The 27,655-nt window shown below is 56.9% G+C and overlaps 1 protein-coding gene across 1 annotated transcript; it reads right to left on the bottom strand.

Annotated features, from left to right (window-relative positions):
• Window positions 1-41: 41 nt before the first annotated feature.
• Window positions 42-27,557, bottom strand: LONP1 (lon peptidase 1, mitochondrial). Its single transcript, XM_033199510.1, has 18 exons — window positions 26,968-27,557; window positions 20,951-21,039; window positions 19,912-20,031; window positions 18,324-18,555; window positions 14,665-14,726; window positions 14,032-14,161; window positions 13,400-13,483; window positions 11,164-11,384; window positions 9,494-9,632; window positions 7,106-7,284; window positions 4,761-4,848; window positions 4,317-4,439; window positions 4,123-4,239; window positions 2,784-2,924; window positions 2,534-2,699; window positions 1,679-1,896; window positions 1,435-1,599; window positions 42-427 (listed from the first exon to the last, which is right to left on the bottom strand). The coding sequence occupies exons 1-18, from the start codon at window positions 27,394-27,396 to the stop codon at window positions 245-247; spliced, it is 2,886 nt and encodes a 961-aa protein (XP_033055401.1). The 5' UTR covers window positions 27,397-27,557; the 3' UTR covers window positions 42-244.
• Between the last annotated feature and the right edge of the window lie 98 nt (window positions 27,558-27,655).

Genomic DNA, 27,655 nt, shown 5'->3' with positions numbered 1-27,655 from the left:
CCCGCCCACCCTTCCTGGGGCAGCAGAGGAGGAGGCCGCCGTACTGGAAATGACTTTAATCATTTAAATAGATAGTTTCTGTGCCAGACACTGATTAAGCCGATTGAGGTCCCTGGGATCTGGGTCACTGGACCGAGCTGCTCGCTCCGTGGCTCCGCTGCCAGGCCCGGGTGCAATCCCCGCAGCGCTCAGTTCCAGCCCAGACAGGGCCTGACATCCACGGCCTGCAGTCCCAGGGCGGCCGTCACCGCTCCACGGCCAGCGCCTCTGCTTCTGCCTGCTCCTCCGGGAAGGCGATGTCAAAGATCTCCCGGTAGTGCTCCACGAAGTGCACCTCCAGGCCCTCGGTGATGAAGGCTGCCAGGTCGTAGAAGTCCTTCTTGTTCTCGGCTGGCAGGACAATGCACGTCACCCCTGCGCGCTTGGCCTGGGGGCAGAGTCATGGTCAGCCCTGCCTGGGCCTGTGGGAGGGCAGCAAGTGTGCTGTCCTCCAGGAAGGAAAGGGCTTCTAAACAGGAACTCCTGAAACCCAACAGGATCCCCACCCCCGGCGGGGAAACAGGCTCAAGGCAAACCATTGGCCTTGGCTCCGACAGCCTGAGAGCAGAAGCCAGGGCCTCCCCACCCGTGGGAGCAGTCTTAGGGCTCTGGGTGAGCCTCACCCCCACGGCCTCACATCCAGGGATCAGGCACAGTGTCTGGGGCCTGAACACGGGCCTGTGAGCATCTGCCTCTGAGCCCGGCCTGCTCTGCCCCCAGGCCCTGCCGCACCCCTCCCCACCTCCGGAGGCTACACAGGTCTGCCAGGCACAGCCCCTTAAAAGGACAGCAGTTCCCACTGTCACTGCACACTGCCTCCAGGAACAGTGAGCCTCCCAATCTGCCCCACCATTGATCTAGGGAGTTTGTGCCTGGTGTCCAGGGGGAAGTGGTCATGGCCACTTGACCACGCCTCCCTCATAGTGGCATATCCTGGCTGACTCCACCAGGCTTCCTACACACACGGCAGGTGTGGTCCAGTCTGGGGACAGGCAGGGCCAGGAGGGAAGAGTGGGGACACTGGCATTCCAACCTGCTCAGCACCCTAAGAAGAGGCCAGCCCCTGGGCCGGGGATTCCAAACACTCGCTACACCAGCAATGCCTAAACCTTGGCCACATCTCCAGCCTCCGCCTTGCTGCTGGGCTGCCTGGGAAAGAAAGCAGGAGCCACGCCCCCCTGCCCCTCTGCCCCTCTGCTGGGGAAGCCAGTGGAGGCGCTGGAATGTGTGGAGAAGGCAGCTAGGGCGGTCAGCTTAAGGCCAGAGACACCTGAGTCCAAAGCCCAGGGCTTCCCTCTTTCCTGGCCCACACAGAGGCTGCATGGTGGGAACTGGGCCTGTCCTGTGGTGGTGTGGGCCCTGCCAGTGCTGTGGAGCAGGCACAAGGACACTCACCGCAATGGTCTTCTCCTTGATGCCGCCAACAGGCAGGATCTTGCCCGTGAGGGAGACCTCGCCAGTCATGGCCAGGTTCTGCCGGACGGGCCTGCCCATGGCCAGGGACAGGAGGGCCGTGACGATGGTGCAGCCTGCACTCGGGCCGTCCTTGGGGGTGGCGCCCTGTGGGGGGGTGTGGGGAAAGCGGGTGAGTAGGTGGCCAGAGGCCCAGGGGCAGGGCGGGAGCGGGCGGCGCGGTTACCTCGGGCACATGCAGGTGGATGTGTGAGGTCACCAGGTAGTTGTTGGCGGGGGCGTGCCGCATGAGGAAGGCCCTGGCGAAGGTGTAGGCTATGCGGGCGCTCTCCTTCATCACCTCCCCCAGCTGGCCTGTCACCTCCAGGCTGCCGTCCTTGTCACCCTTGGCGTCCTTGTCCTGTGGCCGCCTCAGGGATGTCTCCACAAACAGTGTGGAGCCTCCTGGAATGGGTGTGGAGCTGTGAACACGGTAGGCCTCAGAGTCCGGGCTGGCGCTCACTCCACCCCTCGGGGCCACCCTGACCACTCCTGCCCCAGCTCAGCATCTTGGTGCCCATGGGCAGGGGCTGTGTCCCATCAGGAGCCGACACCGGCCTCCACCTTTACTGCGTTGCAGGTTCCTGGCCCTCTACGCCCCACAGGGCAGCCCCCAGCAGCTGCCAGCCACAGAGGATACCCCAGGGCTACAAGGACCCCAGCTACGGTTGCCCTGCCCAGAGACAAGCCCTTCTCCAGCCCCTCCCGCACTGCCCTCTTTGCCCTCTCGCCTCCTTTCTGTGTGGTGGCCCCAAGGCCCAGGCCCGTCTGGATGAGCTCATGCTGAGGGACCCCTTGTCCCCACCTGTAAGCCTATCAAAGTGTCACCCAAATCCGTAAAGCCCATGGTGTGCGGCCACCCGTGTGCTCACAGCCTTCCCCTCCATCAGCCCCAGACGCCCTGGGCTGCCCACACACGGCCCCCAGCCAGAGGCGGTCCAGAGCCACCAGCGGCCAACTGCACGGGTGTGCAAGGTGGGACCTGCTTGTTCTTGGGTAGAAATGGGAATGGCTTGGGATCTCCTCCCGCCACTACACTCACCCATGGCGGTCCAGGCCAGCCCCATGACCACGCCGGGCGGCGTCACGTCGTACATGCGCTCCACAGTGAACACGGGCTTCCCCACGAAGTCCTGGAGGTTCTCGGGCGTCACCTCCACGGACTCGGCCTCGCCGCTGACAATCTTGTAGGCCGATTTCCGCAACACCTGGGCAGTCAAGGCAGCATGATGGGGATGGGAAGGTGGGGTGGGGTGGGCGGCAGGTACCGGGAGGACGGGGTGGCCGCTCACCTTCTCCACTTGCTTCTGCAGGTTGCGGACGCCGCTCTCGCGGCAGTACTGCTTGATGAGCAGTGTCAGCACGTCCGACGACAGCTTGGCCTTGCTCTCATCCAGGCCACACAGAGCGCGGGCCTGGGGCACCAGATAGCGCTGCAAGGGCAGCCGTCAGGGTTGGGTCTGGAGGGACCTTGCCCACCAGCTCAGTCCAGAACCTGGGAGCCAGTGCCTTTCCCATGGCCCCCAGACCCTGGCCTGGAAACGAGGTCCCTGATGGTGAAACCAGGACCTGGACATAGGCCCCGCCACCCGCCATGCCCAGAGGCCCGAGGCCTTTGCCTGTGCTGCGTTCTCTGCTTGGATCCACTTTCTATTCCCCAATGGCATCTTAGATACCACTTCCTCCAGGAAGGCCTCCTAGTTGTCTCTGGGCTGGCCCCATACACAGACCCAGGGCCTGTAGGGTAGCTGACTGGTTATGTGGCTGTTGCCCTCAGCACATGAGAAGGGGGACTGGGTCGTGGGCTCCATGGTGAGCGACAGCCCCACACAATTCTTGCCATAGTTCTGAGCTCTAACGGCATGCGGGGAGGGCATCTGTGAGATGGACAGAGCCATGCAGGCCACTCTACATTTGCCACTGATACTGGGAGGCATTCCTGATGCCCTGAGGGGTCCCCATGCCCCCCGGTCCTGTCCCAAGGAACTACAGACCCGCCCTTTGGGGAAGTCAGGCTGGGAGCTGGACCCAGCAGCGGGCATTGAAGCCCCCAGGGAACACGACGATGCTGGGAAGGCCTCGGGGCAGGGGCCAGTGCCCACCACTGGCTGGCAAAGGGCTCCTAGGGGAGAAATGCACTTTCCAGAAAGAAAACACATCAGGAATACGGGACTCCCACCTCCCCCGCAGAAACAGACCCCATATGCTCCTCACTAAAACCACTCCTCCTCCAAGCCTCATTCCCGGGGAGGGGACCACAGGCCCCACTGCTTCCGGGCTGCCAGAAACCTTCCCTACACTCTGGGTCAGGTGGGGGCCCAGGCCTGGGGCAGCCTGGAGGCCCCGGGAGACGGAGCGTGTGTGCACTGACAGCTGATGGCCATGTGGCCTGATGGTGGTGGGCGGTGTTTTGGACAGTCCCGGGCCCTAAACCCCGTGCCTGCTCGTGCCACCCCACAGCTGCTCACAAGCGTCTGCTGTGTCTCTCATGGCCACATCTGCTCCTCTGGGCTACAGGTCCCACCTGTCTCTCCTGGGTCTGGGAACTCCCAGCGGCAGGGCCTCTGCAGGCTCTGGGGGACACCCCCTGCTCCGGGGACGAAGACAGTGGTGGGGAGGGTCTGGGCTTACCTCTGCGATGGCCAGCTTCTCCTGGGCCACGTAGCCCGACACATTGATCATCTCCATGCGGTCTCGGAGCGGCTCGGGGATGGTGTCCGTGACATTGGCCGTGCAGATGAACAGCACCTAGGGGAGGCGGCAAGGTGCTGGGGGACTGGCCGCTCACCCTCCCCCCAAGCCCAGGTCCTGGACGGGCCCCCCACCTTGGACAAGTCCACGGGCACGTCCAGATAGTGGTCCAGGAAGTTGGCGTTCTGCTCTGGATCCAGCAGCTCCAGCAGCGCCGACGAGGGGTCCCCCTGGTAGCCCCGGCCAATCTTGTCCACCTGGGGCAGCAGACACCAGGTGGTGGCTCTCGCCATGTCCCTGGCCAGCCCGCCCAGTGGGGAGACCCCGGGGTCGGGGCTGGGGACGCCCTGTGTGAGAGCAGCACCCACACCCTGCCTTGGACAGGCAGCCTGCTGGGCATGGCTGTGGGTGGGAGGGAGCCGTCTGTGCCATCAGGTCCAGCGTCACGACAATGGCACCTGAGGTGACCTAGGGATCCTGGGCTGGAGGGCTCTGGGCTTCATCTTGCACATGGCCTTGCCTCATCAAAGCTGCCTGGGACTCTAGGTTAGGAAGGCTCAGGGCCTCTCCGCACGCACCTCGTCGATGAGGATCAGGGGATTCTCCGTCTTAGTCTTCTTCAGACACTGGATGATTTTCCCGGGCATGGCGCCCACGTAGGTCCGCCTGCGGACGCACAGCAGGGTCAGAGGCCACTCGGTAGCCTGGCTTGGCCACGCCGCCGCCGTGCACCCTCCAGGGCCACGGGGGAGAGGCCACCTGGATGCCCAGGAGACATGGCCGCAATGCGGGGGCAGGAGGGACATGCTGGTAGCCACCAGATGTGGCACTTACAGGCATGCTGGGCACTTGCCCCGATTTGCCCTGTGCTCATGAGAGCTGGGGAGCACGGGGACATCCCCCCAGCTCAGATTCTGGGGTCACCGATTCAAAGCCAGATCTCCCTCAGTTCCATCACTCAGCTGGCCCCTCCTACCCTTGGTGAGAAGGCCCCCCACTCCTCAATGAGGGACGCCAGGCACACCCCAGCCCTGGAGGGCTCCGGTGACAACAGTCATGGCCAGCACTGGCTCTCAGGAGGGCTTCCTGCAAGCTCCATGCTCTGCCCCAGCACAGGGGCCCAGCACGTGGCAGGGACAGACAGAAGAGGCCCCATGAGAGGCAGTGAGGAAGGCTGTCTGCGGGATGGAGACGCCACTGGGATGTGTGTGCCACTTTAAGTGTGCGGGGGTAAGGAGTGTCTTAGGGAGAGGCCCCGAGCAACGCAGATGAGGAGGGAGTCACGCGGGGGTCTTCCAGGCCCAGGACACAGCCCGTACAAAGGCCCTGAGACAGGACCACGCCTGGTGTGTTGGAAGAACAGAGAGGAGGCCGTAAGGCTGAGGCAGAGGGAGGAGGGAGGGAGGGGCGAGAGGGGAAAGAGGGAGGAGGGGGGAGAGGGAGGAGGGGAGAGGGGAAGGGAGGGAAAGGGAGGAGATGGAGAGGGAAGTGGGTAGAGGAATGGGGGAGGAAGAGAGGGAGGGGTGGGACAGGTCATGCAGGGTCCTGTGGGCAAAGGAGGGTTTTGCTGCTGTTATCAACAGTGATCCATCTCCCGCAGCCAGTCTCCTGTCCTTGTCCTTGTCTCAGGAACCCAGAGTGACGTCAGCACAGACGCCTGCCATCCCTGCAGCCCCGCTCCCTGGTGACTCCCTCCCAAGGCCGGAGGCGGCTCAGGCTCGTTCAGACCCCGCCAGGGTCTCTCCTCCGGCAGTGAGTGGGCCTTGTCTGCACTTCTAGCCATCCCTGAACCAGGGCCCAAGAGGCTTCAGGACCACCTCAAACCGCGTGCCCAGGAAGGAGTGGGTGCCCCCCACACCCGCCCCTCCACCTTCACCCAGCTGCTCCTTCCTGCTCAGACCCCCACCCCATCCAAGGGCCTGCAAAACAGGTCCCCTGTCCTCCCACTCAGACCCCCACCCCTTCATCCTCCAGGCCCCCACCCCCCTGGTCAATGTGGGACCCCCAAAACTGCACTGGCCCCACTTCCTCCAGCTTCTCCCAACTCCAGGCTGGTGAGAGTGGCCGCGCCCTGGGGACTGGACACGGCGCAGGCCAGCATGCTGTCACCCTTGCAGCAGGCAGGCAGACACTGAGAAGGCCTGAGCCTGGGGGATCCAGAGCTGGGGATGTTTTTAGAGGAGCCAGAAATGTTCACTTTAAACCTGGACTCAAGTGAACGCCTTGCAGGATGGAAACAGGTGGCGGACTTAGCAGATGCCTCACGCTCGGCTTTCACTGGGGCTACGGTTTCCAAACAACCGTGGTCTACAGAGGTTGGCGAGGAGGGAAGCCGCAGAAGCCGCGCCTGGCTGCCCACCCGAAGGGCCAGGTAGGAAGGTGCTGAACGCTGAGGGCCATGGCCCTTGCTCTGGGCCTGAGGCCGGCAGGGGGGAGTGAGCCCACAGAGGCGCCGAGGTTTCTCCGGTGTGCGCAGCCTGGTCCTCACTGGAGACCGTCTCTCCTGACTCCAGCCCACAGACTTCAGGGTGGGGGGTGGGGCCGACCTCACTCCAAGTCCTGGGGCATCAGCCACAGCCCACATAAACCAGCGTGTGCATGGCAAATGCCGGCCCTGCAGCTCTGGCCGGGGCACTGCAGGACCTGAGTTGGAACTACTGGGGGCGTCTACTGAGGGCCGGCCGAGATGTCTCTCTCTCAGGGGTCAAGCCATGGAGATTCCTGCCAGCGCTGTTTGAGCGCCTGGAATCAGCCAGGCCTGAAGTCCGCCACATGGCTGGACTTTTCAGTTACTCTAGCGTGAGTGGAACTGGCTGCCCACGACCCAGATGCTCTACCAAATGTTAACAGTGACTGGAAAAGACGAAGCCCGGCAGCACAGCTGAGGGGAGCCCGTGGGGAGAGCTCTCGGAGCTGGGCCTACCTGTGGCCCTTGATCTCAGCCACGTCAGTCATGCCCCCGACGCTGAAGCGGAAGTACTCTCGGTTCAGGGCGCGGGCGATGGAGCGGGCAATGCTGGTCTTACCCACGCCAGGGGGGCCGTAGAAGCAGAGGATCTTGCCCTGGGTGGAGCCGCGGAGCTGGCTGACGGCAATGAACTCCTATGGACAGAGGCAGGCTCAGTGGGAGTGTGGGCTGGGCAAACCAGGGCCTGGGCATGACTCTCGCCACCTGCACACTGCCTTTCAGACACCTGAGAGCTGCGGAAAGGGACCAGGATTGTCAGGGAGGCTGAGCAGATCAACACTGCCACTGGCCACAGGGAGGGGCAGCCTGTGACAAGGGCTCCATTAACACCAATAGGACAACTAGGTGCCAGGAGACCGCGGCTGCCTGGCAGTGCCAGGCCTGTTCAGCAGTTCCCCACCTCCTAACGGGTCCCTTCCCCAGGACCCCGAACACCACCAATGCCCCACTCTCCAGCCCGACCCAGAGAGGCAGCCCACTCTCTGTCCTCCACCAATGCCTCTGGCTCCTTTTTTTTTTTTTTTTGAGATGGAGTCTTCCTTTGTGGCCCAGGCTGGAGTGCGATCTCAACTCACTGCAACCTCTGTCTCCTGCGTTCAAGCAATTCTCCTGCCTCAGCCTCCCAAGTAGCTGGGATTACAGGCGCAAGTTACCACGCCCCGGTACTTTTTTTGTAGTTTTAGTGGAAGCGGGGTTTCACCATGTTGGTCAGGCTGGTCTTGAACTCGTGACCTTGTAAGCCTCGGCCTACCTCGGCCTCCCAAAGTGCTGGGATTACAGGCGTGAGCCACCGCACCCAGGCTCTGACTCCTGTTTTTAGCCTCTGACTCCCACCTGCCTGCCTGGTTTCTAATGTCTCAGGAGTGATATTTAAAAAATTAATTTAAAATTAATTAATTTTTTGGCCGGGCGCGGTGTTTCAAGCCTGTAATCCCAGCACTTCGGGAGGCCAAGACGGGTGGATCACGAGGTCAGGAGATAGAGACCATCCTGGCGAACACGGTGAAACCCCGTCTCTACTAAAAAAATACAAAAAACCAGCCGGGTGAGGTGGCGGGCGCTTGTAGTCCCAGCTACTCGGGAGGCTAAGGCAGGAGAATGGCGTGAACCCGGGAGGCGGAGCTTGCACTGAGCTGAGATCCGGCCACTGCACTCCAGCCTGGGTGGCAGAGCGAGACTCCGTCTCAAAAAAAATAAATAAATAAATAAAATAAAATAAATTAATTTTCAGACAAGTTCTTGCTCTGTCGCCCAGGCTGGAGTGTAGTGGTGCCATCACAGCTCACCGAAGCCTCCACCTCCTGGGTTCAAGCAATCCTCCCACTTCAGCCTCCCGAGTAGCTGGGACTACAGACACGCACCACCACACCAGACTAATTTTTTTTTTTTTTTTGACACGGAGTCTCACACTGTCACCCAGGCTGGAGCACAGTGGCGCAATCTCGTCTCACTGCAAGCTCCGCCTCCCAGGTTTCAAGCCATTCTCCTGCCTTAGTCTCCCAAGTAGCTGGGACTACAGGCACCTGCCACCGTGCCTGGCTAATTTTTTGTCTTTTTAGTAGAGACAGGGTTTCACCTTGTTAGCCAGGATGGTCTCGATCTCCTGACCTCATGATCCGCCCTCCTCCACCTCCCAAAGTGCTAGGATTACAGGCGTGAGCCACCGCACCTGGCTTTTTTTTTGAGATGGAGTCTTGCTCTGTTGCCCAGGCTGGAGTGCAGTGGCGCAATCTAGGCTCACCGCAAGCCCTGCCTTCTGGGTTCATGCCATTCTCCTGCCTCAGCCTCCCAAGTAGCTGGGACTACAGGCGCCCGCCACCACGCCCGGCTAATATTTTTTGTATTTTTAGTAGAGTTGGGTTTTCACTGTGTTAGCCAGGATGGTCTCGATCTCCTGACCTCGTGATCTGCCCGCCTCGGCCTCCCACAGTGCTGGGATTACAGGCATGAGCCATGGCACCTGGCCCAAATTTTAAAATTTTTTGTAGAGATGGGGGTCTCACTCTGTCACCTAACCTGATGTGCAGTGGTATGATCACAGCTCACCACAGCCTCAGCTTCCTGGGCTCAAGTGATCCTCCCACCTAAGCCTCCTGAGTAGCTGGGACAAGCAGCCCCACCATGCTCGGCCTATCAGGCATGACTTCAGTCCATCTGGGAAATCCTTGAGCTCCCGGGGGCAGGGCAGGATGCTCCCTCCGTCAGGATCCCCCCGACCAGCACCCCCACGCCTACGAATTCACCAGGGGGCTCCTTTGAAATCTCAACCCACAGCACACAGAGTCCTGGGCCTGGGCCCACTGCCCACATGCACATCCACAGCCGGCCAGACACTGGGCTCACCAGGATGCGTTTCTTGACGTCCTCCATGCCGTAGTGGTCTTCCTCCAGCACTGCCTGTGCCCGCACCAGGTCCAGGTTCTCGTTGCTGTACTTGCCCCAAGGGATGGACGTGAGCCAGTCTAGGTAGTTGCGGGTGACACTGTCAGGGGAAAGATGAGAGATGCCGAGTGGAGCTCACGAGCTGCCCGTGTGTCTGCTGGACTTGGCCGTGTGGTTGCCCGGGGCTTGAAACCATGTGTGGGGCCAAGCGCAGTAGCTCACGTCACGTTTGTCATCCCAGCTCTTTGGGAGGCCCAGGTGGGAGGATCGCTGGAGCCCAGGAGTTCAAGACCAGCCCGGGCAACTCGGCGAGACCCCATCTCTATAATAAATAGTTTATAGGCCGGGTACAGTGGCTCACGCCTGTAATCCCAGAACTCTGGGAGGCCAAGCCAGGCGGATCACAAGGTCAGGAGATTGAGACCATCCTGGCTAGCACAGTAAAAGCTGCCTCTACTAAAAATACAAAAAATTAGCTGGGCGTGGCGGCGTGCGCCTGTAATGCCAGCTGCTCCGGAGGCTGAGGCAGTAGAATGGCATGAACCCGGGAGGCGGAGCTTGCAGTGAGACGAGACACTGCACTCCTTCCTGGGCGACAGACCGAGACGCCGTCTCAAAAAAAAAAAAAAAAAAATTTACAAACTGCCCTGTCCAAAGCACCCAGCGCAGGAAGGAGGGGACGGCTGGAGGTCCACTGCTGACTCTTGTCAGGAGAACTGAGATGGCATGAGGTGGCTCATGCCTGTAATCCCAGCACTTTGGGAGGGCAAGGTGGGTGATCACTTGAGGTCAGGAGTTTTGAGACCAACCTGGCCAACACGGCAAAACCCCATCTCTACTATGAATACTAAAAACTAACTGGGTGTGGTGGCACATGCCTGTAATCCCAGCTACTCAGGAAGTTGAGGTAGTAGAATCGTTTCAACCTGGGAGGTGGAGGTTGCAGTGAACCAAAAACTACACCACTGCACTTCAGCCTGGACGACAGAGCAAGGCTGTCTTAAAAAAAAAAAAAAAGAAAAAAAAGAAAAAAGTCAGGCGCGGTGGCTCATGCCTGTAATCCCAGCGCTTTGGGAGGTCAACGCAGGCGGATCATTTGAGGTCAGGAGTTCAAGACCAGCCTGAATAACATGGTGAAACCGCATGTCTCCTAAAAATACAAAAAATTAGCAGAGCATGGTGGTGCATGCCTGTAGTCCCAGCTACTTGAGGGACCAAAGCAGGAGAATTGCTTGAACCTGGGAAGCAGAAGTCGTAGTAAGCCAAGATTGCACCACTGCACTCCAGCCTGGACAACTGAGCGAGACTCCATCTCAAAAAAAAAAAAAAGCAGCCCTGGTGTAGAGCCAGGTGTCCCTGGGTTCAAATCCCTGGCACCACGTACCAGCTCACAGGCCCTGATCACCACTTCCACAGCCCTGAGCTTCGATTTCCTTGGAGAATGGAGATGGTGATGACGTGTCCTGCCCAGGAACAGGACTGATGCTCACCGAGTACCTCCTAGCCCACCACCAAGCACCTGCCACAGCAAGAAGGTGCCACAGGGCTCTCCTGCTGGGTCCCCTGGCCTGCCCAAGACGGGCTGAGGAGGGGTTGCCCGAGGGCTGGGCTGCCCCGGGCCTGGCGCTCACTTGAATTCCGAGGAGTGGTTGTCCAGCAGGCCCAGCTTGCTCAGCTCCTCATCCACAACATCCATGACATGCTTGGGGACCACGAGCTCCTTGAGGCGCTCCCGGAACTTCTCCTCAATGGCGTCCTTGTCGTCCTTCTCCAGGCCCAGCTCCTTCTTGATGATCTTCAGCTGCTCCTGCAGCAGGTACTTGCGGTGCGTCTGCTTGATCTTCTCCTCCACCTGTGGGGTGAGGCGCTGCCATCAGGCCCTGGGTCTGGGAAAGTGGGTGAGTGTGTGTGTCCCTGGACGAGTGGGGACCCTCTGCTCTCCCAGGACTCAGAGAAAAGAAATGAAACCCAGGGCAGGAAGCCTTTGGTTCCTTCCATCTTTTGTTTTATTTTTGAAACAGGGTCTTGCCGGGCGTGGTGGCTCAAGCCTGTAATCCCGGCACTTTGGGAGGCCGAGACGGGTGGATCACGAGGTCAGGAGATCGAGACCATCCTGGCTAACACAGTGAAACCCTGTCTCTACTAAAAAACACAAAAAACTAGCCAGGCGAGGTGGCGGGCGCCTGTAGTCCCAGCTACTCGGGAGGCTGAGGCAGGAGAATGGCATGAACCCGGGAGGTGGAGCTTGCAGTGAGCTGAGATCCAGCCACTGCACTCCAGCCTGGGCGACAGAGTGAGACTCCGTCTCAACAAAAAAAAAAAAAAAAAAAGAAACAGGGTCTTCCTGTTGCCCAGGCTGGAGTGCAAAGGCACCATCATAGCTCACCATAGCCTCCACCTCCTGGGCTCAAGCGATCCTCCTGCCTTAGCCTCCTGGGTAGCTGGGACCACAGGCACCTGCCACCACACCTGGCTCTAATTTTAAAATTTTTTTTTTTTTTTTTTTTTTTTGAGACGGAGTCTCGCTCTGTCGCCCGGACTGGAGTGCAGTGGCCAGATCTCAGCTCACTGCAAGCTCCGCCTCCTGGGTTTACGCCATTCTCCTGCCTCAGCCTCCCGAGTAGCTGGGACTACAGGCGCCAGCCACCTCGCCCGGCTAGTTTTTGTATTTTTAGTAGAGACGGGGTTTCAGCGTATTAGCCAGGATGGTCTCGATCTCCTGACCTCGTGATCCGCCCGTCTCGGCCTCCCAAAGTGCTGGGATTACAGGCTTGAGCCACCGCGCCCGGCCAATTTTAAAATTTTTTATAGAAATGGGGCCAGGCACTGTGGCTCACGCCTGTAATCTCAGCACTTTGGGAGGCCAAAGCAGGCGGATCACCTGAGGCCAGGAGTTCAAGACCAGCCTGGCCAACATGGTGAAACTCTTCTCTACTAAAAGATAAAAATTAGCCGGTGTGGTGTCACACGCCTGTAATCCCAGCTAGTCAGGAGGCTGAGGTGGGAGGACTGCTTGAGCCCTGAAAGTGGAGGCTGTAGTGAGCTGAGTTTGCACCACTGCACTCCAGCCTACGCGGCCGACTGAGACCCTGTCTTAAAATAAAAAAAAATTCCAAAAAATGCTACAACTGTGAAGTGACTGACCATCAGGCAGGCTGTGATCTGCCGAATTATCAGGACAGTGAGCCTCAATGGCTGGGTCTTAAGAAACAGCATCTTGGCCGGGCGCGGTGGCTCAAGCCTGTAATCCCAGCACTTTGGGAGGCCGAGACGGGCGGATCACGAGGTCAGGAGATCGAGACCATCCTGGCTAACACGGTGAAACCCCGTCTCTACTAAAAAATACAAAAAACTAGACGGGCGAGGTGGCGGGCGCCTGTAGTCCCAGCTACTCGGAAGGCTGAGGCAGGAGAATGGTGTAAACCCGGGAGGCGGAGCTTGCAGTGAGCTGAGATCCGGCCACTGCACTCCAGCCCGGGCTACAGAGCGAGACTCCGTCTCAAAAAAAAAAAAAAAGAAAGAAACAGCATCTCGACTTTTCCCAGGCTGCTTCCCAATTTCCAACACTGTCCTCAAGATTACAAAGGCAGAGGAATTCTTCCCTTGATGTGGGACGGTCCTGAGACTGCTCCACCCTGGGCTCATTACACTGGGACCAGCTTTAAGCTTTCCTGTTGAATGCAGAGAGTTCCACAGCCCAGGATGACAGAGCAGGTGATGGCACGAAGCCCTCAAAACCCAGACAGGCCTTCTGGGCTTGCCCTGGCCGATGCCACTGGTCCCTCCGTGTGCTCCAGAGCCTGACTGATGTCACGTGGCCTGACGGGAAGGCCCCCAAGAGTGGCTGCGCCTCAGCCTCAGGCTCACCTCCCGCCCCAGGCGCTGCTGCAGCTTGCTCAGTTCAAATTCCTTCTTCAGCAGGGAGAGGGCCTTGTACAGCCGCTTGGGAATCTGCCGAGACAGGGAGGGCGGAAAGGATGAGTAGAAGTCGGTATCTGTGCATGTAGGGCCGAGGTGGGGTAAAAGGCGCATCCTGAGAGATGCTGCCAGGAGCGCCTGGCCACGCCACACCCAGCACAGAGGCGTGCGTGCCCTCCGCCCTGACAAATCCTGTGCTGGAAACGCATCCTATGGATACCTCCGCAGGCCCTCCAGCTGCATGCATGGGGACGATCTCAGGAATGCTGCTCACAACAGCAAAAGACTGGCGATGCCCCGGGTACGCGGCCCAGAGGATCCCACTGAACCTGCAACGGTAACTCCCAGCTGAAGGCTATGAAGCCGCTCAAAGGCGGACGGATGTGGATCAAGGCACACAGCGGGAAATCATCTCAAAAACAGAGCCAGGGACACACGGCTGGGTGTGGATGGCGCACAGCGGAGGGGCGAGGGCAGGCACGGGGGAGCCGAGGAGGAGCGAGGGCAGCTGGGCATGGGCGGCGCATAGTGGAGGTGGGGTGCAGCCAGCTGTGGGGGGCTGTGGAGTGGGGGGCACTCACGTTGGTCTCTTCCAGGACGTCCTGCAGCTCGTGGGACTCGGCCCCGGTGAGCGCAGCGCCCATGTCGCTCAGGTAGATGGGGTTGTCCACCACCCGCTGGCCAGCCTGCATCATCTGCAGCACCGACTCCCTGGGGGACAAAGGGAGCTGCCTCGGTGTCCATGGCCTTGTGCTCTGCTGCACTGCAGCCCCCTGACAGGGTCCTTGTCCCCTGTAGCTACGGGCAGGGCCTAGGGGTGCTCTCTGGGAGCAAGCTCTGCTGCTTGGTGCCGAGTTCAGGGCCCACCTGTCCTGGGCTGGAAAGGCATGTGGCATCCCCATGTGCAGCCCCCATGGGAGCCGTGCAGTGACCTCACCTCAGCAGTCTGCTCCCCACTCCCCCAGCCAATGCCAGCAACAGCTTCCGGCCTCAGCAGAAGGGGACAAGGAACCTGGGCCTGCTGAGGCCCCAGGCCTCCCACCTGCCCCACGCCCCAGTGGGCAGCAGGCTCCTCCGCACAGGCTGCTCCCTGGGCCACGAATCCCTGCCCCAGGCGAGGTTTCCTCCCAGGAGGACGCTGAGGAAGCTCCCCATCCACCCAGCTGCAGAAACACAGAGATGCCCCCGCCTGGCAGCCGCCCGCAGAGGCCCACCTGTAGAGAGGGTTCAGGGCAATGATGTCCCGGATGGTCTTCACGATCTCTGCGGTCAGGGCCTGCCAGGTATGGGGGCAGGGTCACTGAGGCCCAGCAGTGCTTCAGCAGGGGGTGGGAGGCGTGGCCCTGGGAGCCCCACCCACCAGTTGCTCCATCAACTGCCCCCCTCCCCTCCCCCCGACCAACTGGCCCTGGCCACGGAGGGCTTCGGAGACGGAGAAGTGCAGCCTAAACTCACCAGTCCCAGGGACACGGGACCAAGAGAGTCCAAACTAAAACCAAACCCCGTCTCCTTAGCCCTCAGAGCCTTGTCCTTAGGACAAGCCATCTTGGGGGAAGAAGAGACTGCCTTTTCTTTCCTTTATTATTTGTTTTTGAGAGACCAAGTCTTGCTCTGCACCCAGGCTAGAGTGCAGTGGTGCGATCTTGACTCAATGCAGCCTGGAATTCTTGGGCTCAAGCGATCCTCCCCCGCCTCATTTTCCGGAGTAGCTGGGACCACAGGCATGAGCAACCGTGCCTGCCTACAACCAAATTTTCATCACCTGGTCTCGGCCGGGCATGGTGGCTCACACCTGTAACACCAACACTTTGGGAGGCAGAGGTAGGTGGATCACTTGAGGCCATGAGCTCAAGACCCACCTGGCCAACATGGTGAAACCCCGTCTCCACTAAAAATACAAAAAAAAAAATTAGCCAGGCACTTTGGTGGATGCCTGTGGTCCCAGCTACTCAGGAGGCTGAGGTAGGAGAATCACTTGAACTCAGGAGGCGGAGGTTGCCATGAGCCAAGATTGAGCCAATGCACTCCAATCTGAGTGACAGGGCAAGACTGTCTCCAAAAAAACCGTTAATCACCTGGTCTCTAGTCTTTGGCTTTGACCCTGAACTGTCTGAGCTGACCCTGGTAGAAGGCACCAGAACAGGCCCACTGGAGGTCCGGGGCACTTGCTTTAAGAAGAACAAGTTCAGGCTGGGCACAGTGGCTCATGCCTGTAATCCCAGCACTTTGGCAGGCCGAGGCGGGCGGATCACGAGGTCAGGAGATCGAGACCATCCTAGCTAATGTGGTGAAACCCCGTCTCTACTAAAAATACAAAAAAATTAGCCAGGCGTGGTGGCGGGCGCCTGTAGTCCCAGCTACTCGGGAGACTGAGGCAGGACAGTCATGTGAACCCGGGAGGTGGAGCTTGCAGACGGCCGAGATTGCGCCACTGACCTCCAGCCTGGGCGACAACAGAGTGAGACTCCGTCTCAAAAAAAAAAAACAAAAAACAAAACAAAACAAAAACAAAAAACAAAAAACAAGCTCGCTGCCCCTCAGGGGGTCTTGCCAATTCTAATCACATCTGTCAGTTCGGTCACTGTCTTCCCCCTGCTGCAAGATTCTCAAAGGGAGCACCAGTACTGTGCTGCCCAGGACAGTGTAGCCACTGGTGGCTGTTAGAATTGTTTTAATTTTTAGATACAGGGTCTCACTCTGTTGCCCAGGCTGGAGTGCAGTGATGTGATCACAGCTCATTGCAGCCTCAACCTCCCGGGCTCAAGCGACCCTCCCACAGGTTGGACCACTGGTGTACGCCACCATGCCCAGCTAATTTTATTTTTTTTTGTAGAGACAGGGGTCTCGATATTGCCCAGGCTGGTTTTGAACTCCGGGTCTCAAGTGATCCTCCTTCCTTGGCCTCCAGAACTGTTGGGATGACAGGCATGAGCCACTGCACCCAGCCAGTAAAATGTTCCATTCTGTTCCTTGGCCACAGCAGCTCTACTTCAAGTGCTCAATAGTCAGAGGTGGCCGGGTGCGGTGGCTCACGCCTGTAATCCCAGCATTTTGGGAGGCCAAGATGGGAGGATCACCCAGGGTCAGGAGTTTGAGACCAGCCTGGCCAACACAGTAAAACCTCGTCTCTACTAAAAATACAAAAATTAGCCGGGTGTGGTGGCGCGTGCCTGTAATCCCAGCTACTTGGGAGGCCAAGGCATGACAGTCACTTGAACCCGGGAGGCGGAGGCTGCAGTGAGCTGAGATGGCGCCACTGCACTCCAGCCTGGGTGACAGAGCCAGACTCTGTCTCAAAAAAGAAAAAACAAAAACAAAAACAAAAACAAAAAACAAAAAACAAGCTCGCTGCCCCTCAGGGGGTCTTGCCAATTCTAATCACATCTGTCAGTTCGGTCACTGTCTTCCCCCTGCTGCAAGATTCTCAAAGGGAGCACCAGTACTGTGCTGCCCAGGACAGTGTAGCCACTGGTGGCTGTTAGAATTGTTTTAATTTTTAGATACAGGGTCTCACTCTGTTGCCCAGGCTGGAGTGCAGTGATGTGATCACAGCTCATTGCAGCCTCAACCTCCCGGCTCAAGCGACCCTCCCACAGGTTGGACCACTGGTGTACGCCACCATGCCCAGCTAATTTTATTTTTTTTTGTAGAGACAGGGGTCTCGATATTGCCCAGGCTGGTTTTGAACTCCGGGTCTCAAGTGATCCTCCTTCCTTGGCCTCCAGAACTGTTGGGATGACAGGCATGAGCCACTGCACCCAGCCAGTAAAATGTTCCATTCTGTTCCTTGGCCACAGCAGCTCTACTTCAAGTGCTCAATAGTCAGAGGTGGCCGGGTGCGGTGGCTCACGCCTGTAATCCCAGCATTTTGGGAGGCCAAGATGGGAGGATCACCCAGGGTCAGGAGTTTGAGACCAGCCTGGCCAACACAGTAAAACCTCGTCTCTACTAAAAATACAAAAATTAGCCGGTGTGGTGGCGCGTGCCTGTAATCCCAGCTACTTGGGAGGCCAAGGCATGACAGTCACTTGAACCCGGGAGGCGGAGGCTGCAGTGAGCTGAGATGGCGCCACTGCACTCCAGCCTGGGTGACAGAGCCAGACTCTGTCTCAAAAAAGAAAAAACAAAAACAAAAACAACTCACAGGGGATAGTAGGACAGGATAGAAGTGCTGACCTCAAGAACTCAGGAGGGCCTGTGGACAGGACGGTTCGCCCCTCCCAGCGTCCACAGCAGACATCACCCGTTGATCATGGCACTTTCCCCCCAGGCTCTGCAACAGCCTGAGGAGGAGGCTGATGACACCAGGCACACAAGTAAGGAGCTGACATGCTTCAGGCCTTTGGTTAGCTTTGCTGACTGCCCCTACAGCAGGAGGGCAGGTGGCACCGCCAGGAGGCTGACCACCTCAGCAGCTGACTCCTTGTGCCACCAGGAAGGCAGGACAGCCGAGGTTGGGGGGACCAGGGTGGCCAACAGGCTGTTTCCTGTCCTACAGCCAGGGGTCCCAGCTTCCCCTCCCGGACCTCCCGGGCTTGGTGGGAAGAAGCCGGGGCTGGAAGGTGTCTTGGTAACTGCTGGAGACTGGCACAGGGAACACGGGCTGGGGCTGTACCTAGGTTCCAACCCTGCCTGCCTCTCGAGTAGCTACAGCTCCAGCAAATTTCCTGTGCCTCTCCCATCCCAGAGTCTTCCAAACACCTCTGGGAGGAAAAGCACCCTCTTTGTTCCATTAGAAATGAGTTCCAGACAGGCCAGACCCTTGCTGAAGGGCTCAGGGTGGGAGACAACTCCTAGGAGAGGCTGTAGGAACAGCTCAAGGGAGCCCATTGGGGAGGCGGCTGCGACCGCCCTGCGTGACACACGGACTCACTTTCACCTCCTCTGTGACCTGGAAGTCCTCGTGGACGACGTTCTCCACCTCCACCATGAGCACCTCGGCCGGGAGCTCAGGGGCAGGCTCAATCGCCAGCTCCGCCGGGTGCCTGGTGCTCAGCTCGTCCTCCGCCTCCTTCTTGCTCCGCTTTGACTTCCTGCGGGGCTTGTGCTTGTTCTCCGCCTCCGGCTCCTCGGGCTCCACCTCTAGCTGTCTGCTGATATGGACTCTGACACAAGAGCAAGGCAGGCATGAAGCCACTGAGGCTGGGAGCTGCCCTGGCCCCGGCTGAGGCCTCCCTGATGGCACAGGTGGTCCAAGGGTCCCGCTGAACCCAGACCTCTGGAGCCACAGGGTGGCTACGGGGTCCTCAGGCTGGAAACTTGAGCCGCTTTCTCAGGGCCTCCCAACCAGTGTCCCCTCCACCCCTTAGACTCTAGCCAGATTCAGGCATTCCCTGCGTCCCACGCCAATGCACCACTGTCCCCATCCTAAGTATCGTGGATAAGCTGCAGCGACAAGCCCCAGGGCCTCCTGTTGAAAACGGTGTCAGCCTGGCCGGGCACAGGCTGGTCTCTGACACTCTGCGCCCTGGACTCAGCTCAAGTGGCTCCTTCCTGTCGTTCAGGTCTGGATTTCAAGGACACCATTGCAAAGAATGTCCCCAAGCACTTCACGGAAGCTACCCACCTCCACCTCTCAAGCTGTCTACACCTCCCCTCGGAGCACCGAGCGCCCTCCACCTCACGCCACCTGCGTCTCCCCTCGGAGCACCGAGCGCCCTCCACCTCACGCCACCTGCGTCTCCCCTCGGAGCACCGAGCGCCCTCCACCTCACGCCACCTGCGTCTCCCCTCGGAGCACCGAGCGCCCTCCACCTCACGCCACCTGCGTCTCCCCTCGGAGCACCGAGCGCCCTCCACCTCACGCCGTCTGCATCTTGACTCAGAGCACCCAGCACCACCTCAACTCGGGGTCTCACTCTGCTGCCCAGACTGCAGTGCAGTGGTGTGATCATAGCTCACTGCAGCCTGGACCTCCTGGGCTCAAGCAATCCTCCTGCCTCAGCCTGCCAAGTAGCTGGGACTACAGGAACACACCATCATGTCTAACTTTTTAAAATTTTTTATAGAAACAGGGTCTTGCTGTGTTGCCCAGGCTGGTCTCAAACTCCTGGGCTCAAGTGATCCTCCCATCTCAGCCTCCTGGGTAGCTGGGACCACAGGCATGGGCCACCACATCCAGCTAATTTTTCTATTTTTTTGCAGAGATGGGATCTCGCTATGTTGCCCAGGCTGCACTCAACACCTGGGCTCAAGCGATCCAACTGCCTTGACATCCCAAAGTGCTGGGATTCCAGGCAGGAGTCACTGTGCCCAGCCCTGCAGCTCGCCCCTTTCTGAGACAGGAGGGGTCCAGAGGTGACTCGTCTCACTCTTACCCCCAGCTCTGGCCTCAGTGCTAATAAGAATGCCACGGGGCTGACAGACAAGGGAGGCTGATGCTGGGGTCTGGGGCACCCTGGGCTGGTCTCCTGCGTGCTACCCTGCCCTCCATCCCCCACTACCCCCTGCCAGCCGCCTACCTTCTGTGTCCCATGACGATCATGCGCAGCTTGTCCCCAAGGTCCTGCATCTCGTGGATCTGGGCAAATGTCCCTGTGTGGTAGATTTCATCCAGGTTCTCGACCACATCCGACTCGTTGCTGTGGAAGAGGAGCACAGAGGAATGTTGGAACACGGCTTGCATGCTTGGCAGGATGTCTCCGGCTGAGAGGGAGGAGGGAGAGAAAAGAAACGTCCCTACCAAATGCTACTGAAAACCAAGAGCGGCTTCCTTGGCTCCCACAGGAGCTCCAGAGCCTAGGGAAGCTTCTGCCAGGTCAGGGCTGCCCCCAGTGGCCACAGGACCGAGTGGGTGGCTCCTCACTAAGCCACAAGCACATGGTCCAGATGGGCCTTCAAGTCTCTTCTATGCTCCTATCACAGAGCCTGCTTGGAATGCATACATGGAACTTTTGAGATGGAGTTTCGCTCTTGTTGCCCAGGCTGGAGTGCAATGGTGCGATCTGGGCTCACTGCAACCTCCATCTACCAGGTTCAAGCAATTCTCCTTCCTCAGCCTCCCGAGTAGCTGGGATTACAGGTGCCTGCCGCCACGCCTGGCTAATTTTTTGTATTTTCAGTAGAGACAAGGTTTCACCATGTCAGTCAGACTACTTTGGAATTCCTGACCTCAGGTGATCCACATGCCTCAGCCTCCCAAAGTGCTGGGATTATAGGTGTGCAACACCATGCCTGGCCCATGGAACTCATTTCTACGTGGAGTCATGATCTCCGACCAGCTAGCTCAGCTTTCAGGCAGCCTCATGGTGCATCTCATGACCAAGGGTCCCTGAAGTTAATTTCCCCCACATTTTAACAATGCATGAAGTTTAGTGCTACAAGCTGAGTTCTTAGCCCAGGCTGAAAAGGTAGCCTGCCTGGCTCCTGGCCTTTACTTTGGAGGTCTTCCCTGGTTTCCTTGGGGTCAAGAGTCAAAAGTGCAAAGTACAAAGTAGGACTTGTGGTGACCTGGACTCCAGGGCAACGTCAACAAGGGAATGAAGGAAAAAAACCACTTACTTGTCATCTCTCTTTAGAAAGACACCGACATAAGGCTGGGCGAGACGAACTTTCCTTCTTAGCAGCTCAACCAACTTCTTATTTTTAACCTAGCATGACAATGACCCCAAGGTGAAATGCAGGGTAGATTGTTTTTTTTCTTTGAGACAGTCTCATTCTGTTGCCCTGGCTGGAATGTAATGGCGTCATCTCGGCTCACTGCAACCTCCGCCCCCACTGGGTTCAAGGGATTCTCCTGCCTCAGCCTCCTGCGTAGCTGGGATTACAGGCATGCACCACCACACCTAGCTAATTTTTGTATTTTTAGTAGCGACAGGGTTTCACCATATTGGCCAGGCTGGTCTCGAACTCCTGACCTCAGGTGATCCACCTGCCTCAGCCTCCCAAAGTGCTGGTATTACAGGCGTGAGCCACCACACGCGGCCCAGGGTAACTTTTCTAGCTGACATTGACAGCAGCTCTAACGTTGTCTAGATTATTCTCTGGAGACATGCTAATCGGATCCGGGATACTAATCAACAGGGTTCGGGAACGCCGAAACCCAAAAAAAAAGAGGAGGCCTGGAGGCTGTGGTGGCGAATACAGTGAGGCAGAATTGACTAGCTGCATTTTTCTTAGTGGTTTCCTCCATCCCCAAAGGAAGTTCAAAGTAGACGGATGGTCAGAACCCAGAAATTGATTTAACATCCAGCTTCAAAAGGGATGTCCGGGGCAAACTGTCTTGGTTTGAAAATCAAAACCATTCTGCTTTTATTCATGTCAGAATAAACAAGTAATTCAAATGTGGCCCACTCCAGAGGCTGATGACTTCCTTTTTTTTTTTTTTTTAGAAAGTTTCATTCTGCCGCCCAGGCTGGATGGAGTGCAGTGGTGCAATCTCGGCTCACTGCAACCTCAACCTCCCGGGTTCAAGCGATTCTCCCAACTCATCCTACTGTGTAGCTGGGATTATAAGCGCATGCCACTGCACCTGCTAATTTTTGTCTTATTAGTAGAGACGGAGTTTCGCCATGAGCCACCATGCCTGGTCCCTCCAATTTTCATTGAAAGTTACTTCCTTATCACATCACATGCTGTTAATTAATGATCAAGACCCCCAGGATCACAGCATATTCTCAACAGCAGGTTCAGGGCTAATGATGTCTTCTAGGAAGCATTTGAAGGAGCAAGGAGCTCACCTGATTTCTTTCAAGTCTTCGTTAATTCACTGGACAGACCTTGATTAAAGGTAATGGCCTGGCCAGGTGTGGTGGCTCATGCCTGTAATCCCAGCACTTTGGGGCACTGAGACGGGAGGATCACTTGAGCCCAGGAGTTTCAGACCAGCCTGGGTAACACAGTGAGACCCCATCTCTATTTTCTTTTTGAATTTTTTTTACTCTTTATTATGTTATAAAGAAATGTAAAAAAAAAAAAAAATATATATATATATATATATATATGAAATACTGGCCCTCAAACTTTTGCAGGCACCAGGATGACCTGAAGGACTTTAAGAAGCTCACTGCTGGGCCCCACCCTTGGAGTTTTTATTCAGTTCTAGGGTGGGTCCAAAAATCTGCACTGCAAACAAAAAAGCATCACATGATGCTGATGCTGCTGGTCCACGACCATCCTTTGAGAGCCAGTGTTTTGACTCACTCCCTAACACAGGCTCTTAACTTGTGGTCCAGAAATTCCTGACATTATAGATACCTAATTTTTTTTCTTTCTGGGAAGAAAGTCGATAACATCTCACAGGAGGGTATGCGACCCACTGTTATAAGTGAAATTTTTTTTCTTTTTGAGACATAGTTTCTCTCTTGTTGCCCAGGCTGGAGTGCAATGGCATGATCTCCAGCTCACTGCAACCTCCGCCTCCTGGGTTCAAGCGATTCTCCTGTCTTAGCCTCCCGAGCAGCTGGGATTACAGGCCACCACACCCAGCTAATTTTGTATTTTTACTAGAGACGGGTTTCTCCATGTTGGTCAGGGTGGTCTCGAACTCCCAACCTCAGGTGATCTGCCCACCTCGGCCTCCCGAAGTGCTGGGATTACAGGCGTGAGCCACGGCGCCCGGCTATAAAATGTTTATTTAGAGACAGAATGCTTGTACCTTGGTACTGCAAGGAAAAATTATCATTCGGACAAAAAGTTTTCTTAGTAAGACAGTTTTACTTTCTGAAGGGTGCTCCTCGCAGATGGAACAATGGCGAGAGCAGAGCACACTTGAACAGAGGGAAGCAAATTTTTTTTTTTTTTTTTTTGAGACAGAGTCTCGCTCTGTACCCCTGGCTGAGTACAATGGTGTGATATCTGCTCATTGCAAGCTCTGCCTCCTGGGTTCACACCATTCTGCCTCAGTCTCCCGAGTAGCTGGGACTACAGGTGCCCACCACCACGCCCGGCTAATTTTTTGCATTTTTAATAGTGACGGGGTTTCACCGTGTTAGTCAGGATGGTCTCGATCTCCTGGCCTTGTGATCCGCCCTCCTCGGCCTCCCAAAGCAATTTTTATCTTTTCCGCAATTTTTCTTTGCCACTGTGTCTTGCCTCTATTGGCTGGAGCCAGACGCACAATCTAAGCTAACTTGACTGATAACTTAAAACTTTTAAAAATAGATAAAGGCAAGGGAGAACAAAGGAAAAGAGGAAGCTGCTTGCGAAAGGACTTAGGAACGTAATCATATTTTTCTTTCTTTTTTTTTTTTTTTTGAGACAAAATATCGCTCTGTCGCACAGGCCGGAATACAGTGGTGCGATCTCAGCTCACTGCAAGCTCTGCCTCCCGGGTTCAGGCCATTCTCCTGCCTCAGCCTCCTGAGCAGCTGGCACTACAGGCGCCCGCCACCACGCCCAACTGATTTTTTTTTGCATTTTTAGTAGAGACGGAGTTTCACTGTGTTAGCCAGGATGGTCTCGATCTCCTGACCTCATGATCCGCCCACCTCAGTCTCCCAAAGTGCTGGGATTACAGGCGTGAGCCACCACGCCCGGCCCACAAAGTTAGTTTTTAAAATAAACTAGTACTTCTAACACTTACGATTTATTCTTTAACACCCACCAAAAATTAAGAGCCACTGATCTATACTCAGAAGTCGCTAATGAGGACAGAACTTTCTAGAGCAAGTTGGCCAGATAGTCAAGCACAAACTGAAGAGGATTAGCTTTGCTAACAATTTGAGAAACATTTATTGGGTCCCAAAGAAGTTGCCCCCCAATTTCCCCTCTGCCAACAGCTGATAGCTGCATCCTTGGCATCTGCCTCCTGGCCTTGGCAGGATCCTTTTTTTTTTTTTTTTTTTTTGAGACGGAGTCTTGCTCTGCCGCCCGGGCTGGAGTGCAGTGGCCGGCTCTCAGCTCACTGCAAGCTCCGCCTCGCGGGTTCACGCCATTCTCCTGCCTCAGCCTCCCGAGTAGCTGGGACTACAGGCGCCCGCCTCGTCGCCCGGCTAGTTTTTTTGTATTTTTTAGTAGAGACGGGGTTTCACCGTATTAGCCAGGATGGTCTTGATCTCCTGACCTCGTGATCCGCCCGTCTCGGCCTCCCAAAGTGCTGGGATTACAGGCTTGAGCCACCGCGCCCGGCCTGGATCCATTTTTATGATTTACAACCCATCATCAACCAGAAATATAATGAGAACCACCTGCCAGTCTCCCAAATACTATCCGCAGCCACTAATTTAACCCTCCTGGCTAGCTCCACGTGGGCAGTCTGAACTCTTTTAGAAGAATCATCTCTCTGCTCAGGCACTGGGAGCAAGGGGCATCTGTCACTCTGCAGAACTGAGGGGACCAGACCTGACGAACACCATCCTGGGTCCAGAAACCTGGGAGGGTAAAGAGAACTGCCAGGGGTGAAGGCAAGGATGGGAAAAAGGCCTCCGGGGCAGAGTCCTGAAATGTCAGAAGTACACCAAAGAGGTGCACTTCTATGTACTTCTATGTTGACCATGCTGGTCTCAAATTATCCTCCTGCCTCAGCCTCCGAAAGTGCTGGGATTACACGTGAGACATCGTGCCCAGCCCACATGGTCTCATTTAAGTCCCACAACAACTCTAGTAAGACACTAATACGTCCATGTCACAGATGAGAATGTGGAAGCCAAAGGAGTAACTTGAAGGTTATGGAGCCAGAATAGGACCCCACAGGGTCTTATTCTGGGGCCTGCATCAGTAACTACTGCTCAACATCAAGGAAAGACCTTGGGGCCGGGTGCGGTGACTCGCACCTGCAATCCCAGCACTTTGGGAGGCTGAGGCGGATGAATCACTTGAGGTCAGGAGTTCGAGACCAGCCTAGGCAACATGGTGAAACCCTGTCTCTTCTAAAAATATAAAAATTAGCCAGGAATGGTAGCGAGTGCCTGTAATCCCAGCTACTCCGGGGGTTGGGAGGCGGAGGTTGCAGTGAGATCGCGCCACTGCTCTCCAGCTTAGATGACCGAGTACTACTCTGTCTCAAAAACAAAAACAAGCTGGGACACACAAACTGACAGCGTTGGAGAAGCTCCCTCTGTCCCCTCTTCACTGTCTGTTGCCCCTCTGAAATGGCCTTTCCATTCCTAACAGATCCTTGAGATTTGTTTATCAGAGTCTGGAGGGTGAGCGCAGAGGCTGACTCACTGCATGACCTTGCTCCCCGCCAGTTGAGATAACCTTCCCATAGATCCCAGTTTCCACATCGGTAGTTGTTTTTTAGGGGAAGGGGAGCTGGGGGAGAAGGCTCTTGGGGCCTTCCTACTCTAAAAGCTCAAGTTCCTTACACTCACTGCTTTCTCCCTATTACATCATCCTGCTCCCTCCCCACCCTCAAGACTCTTAGTCTGAAATGATCTAATTTCTACCACCGGAACATAAGTTAAGGCCAGGGACTGCATGACTTGTTCACTACAGTATTCTCAGCACTAGCTACGTGGTAGGAGGTCAAGAACACACTGAATAACGTCCTCTTCCCACCCTCCTAAGCCTCCTGTCCCATCCATGCTCTATTATTTCTCGTAATTATTGCCTTCTAATACAATATTGTTACTAATCATCTTTATTGCCTGTCTCATCCTGCCAGAATGTAAGCTCCAAGGCAGATTTTTTGTTTTGTTTTGTTTTGTTTTGTTTTTTTGAGACGGAGTCTCGCTCTGTCGCCCGGGCTGGAGTGTAGTGGCCGGATCTCAGCTCACTGCAAGCTCCGCCTCCCGGGTTCACGCCATTCTCCTGCCTCAGCCTCCCGAGTAGCTGGGACTACAGGCGCCCGCCACCTCGCCCGGCTAGCTTTTTGTATTTTTTAGTAGAGACGGGGTTTCACCGTGTTCGCCAGGATGGTCTCGATCTCCTGACCTCGTGATCCGCCCGTCTCGGCCTCCCGAAGTGCTGGGATTACAGGCTTGAGCCACCGCGCCCGGCCCCAGATTTTTCTTTAAGAGACAGAGTCTCGCCATGTTAACCAGGCTGGACTCCAGGGTTCAAGCAATCCTCCCACCTGAGCCGCTGGAGTAGTTGGGACTACACCGCGAGCCACCATGCCCAGCTTCAAAGGCATAAATTTTTGTCTGTTTTGTTCACTGCCATATCCCCAGCACCTAGAACAGTCTCTGGCAAATAATAAGCAATCACTCAAGAAGTATTTGTTTAAGAAACGAAAGAATTCTGATCCCAGTGAGGCTTGTAACCAGACGGCAGAGCGCCTGGGGCAAAGAAGTGTTACAAAACTTATGCCAAGTAAGCAGAAAACTAACAGTGCCGTAACACTACTCTGGTCCCTCCCGGCCCCGGATTTCTACGACCAGAGTTCTAAGTGGATAATCCTAGGCTCTTCGGGTTCAACTCCTCTCATCTAACAGATCCTAAGAAATTCGACAGGGGAGGACTTTGGCTCAAGGTTGCCAAGCTAGTGGTGAGCAGACAAGGATTCGAACTGCACCCTTTGAGAAACTTTATGTCTGAAAAAGTTGCGAAACACGAGGGCGCTAAAGTGATCCCACGGTTCAGCCCGCTGCTTGCAAAGGTGGGAAACCTGAGGCCGAGGCGGGGACTCCCATTACCTCGATAATCTTGATAAAGCGCGGGAACACCGGGTTGCGGGTGATGGCGATGAGCGGCAAGTGCGGGAACACATCGGGGATCGTCATGGGTGTGAGTGCTGTTATGACTGGGCCTTCCCCGCCGCCCGCGCTGCCCCCCGCGCCCCCGGCTCCTTCCTCTGCGCCGCCCTCGGGGGCGTCCTGGCCCCCCGAGAATGCACCTCCGCCGCGGCTGTTCGCTTCCCAAAACCCCCGCCACTGGCCCCCAGTTACCGGGCCTCGGCCCCACAGTGCCCAAGGAGGAAAGGCGTCACAGGCCCGCCGGCCTCGGAACAACCACGCTCCGGCTGCAGTGGGGACCTGCCCCCCGGCGGCGGCCAGTATCGGCCGCCGCAGCGCCCAGCACCGCGCCGCTCCCCACAGTCGCACGTAGCCTGTACTCGCCGCCATAGCCCGGCCATACTGGCGGCGCACACATCTCGCGTCATTTCCGCTCGCCGTGGAACGCACGTGACGCCCGGCCCGTGCCTCGGGACCCGATGGGGGCGAGGCCCGAAACAGCTGCCTCAGGGGGCGGGGCCTACACGGAGAAGAGGGGGCGGAGTTCCAGCGACGGAATCTTCTCCGCCTCTTCCGGTCTCCTACTTTACGCGCTCACGGCGTTTTCCGGTCACGTGGATATCTGTGGGCACACGCCAGCGCCCGTACA

Source organism: Trachypithecus francoisi, unplaced genomic scaffold (genome assembly GCF_009764315.1).
Source record: "Trachypithecus francoisi isolate TF-2019V2 unplaced genomic scaffold, Tfra_2.0 Lachesis_group5, whole genome shotgun sequence".
Classification (NCBI taxonomy): Eukaryota; Metazoa; Chordata; class Mammalia; order Primates; family Cercopithecidae; genus Trachypithecus; species Trachypithecus francoisi.
This window is presented reverse-complemented; position numbering and strand designations above follow the sequence as displayed.

Bases quoted from the DNA above. Each gene is read 5' to 3' on its own strand.
- LONP1 (XM_033199510.1), bottom strand. From the start codon at position 27,396: ATGGCGGCGAGTACAGGCTACGTGCGACTGTGGGGAGCGGCGCGGTGC. The intron at 14,727-18,323 runs GTGAGTCCGTGT...CATACCTGGCAG, and splicing joins AGGTCACAGAGGAGGTGAAA to GCCCTGACCGCAGAGATCGT. The intron at 1,600-1,678 runs GTAACCGCGCCG...ACCCCCCCACAG, and splicing joins TCCACCTGCATGTGCCCGAG to GGCGCCACCCCCAAGGACGG.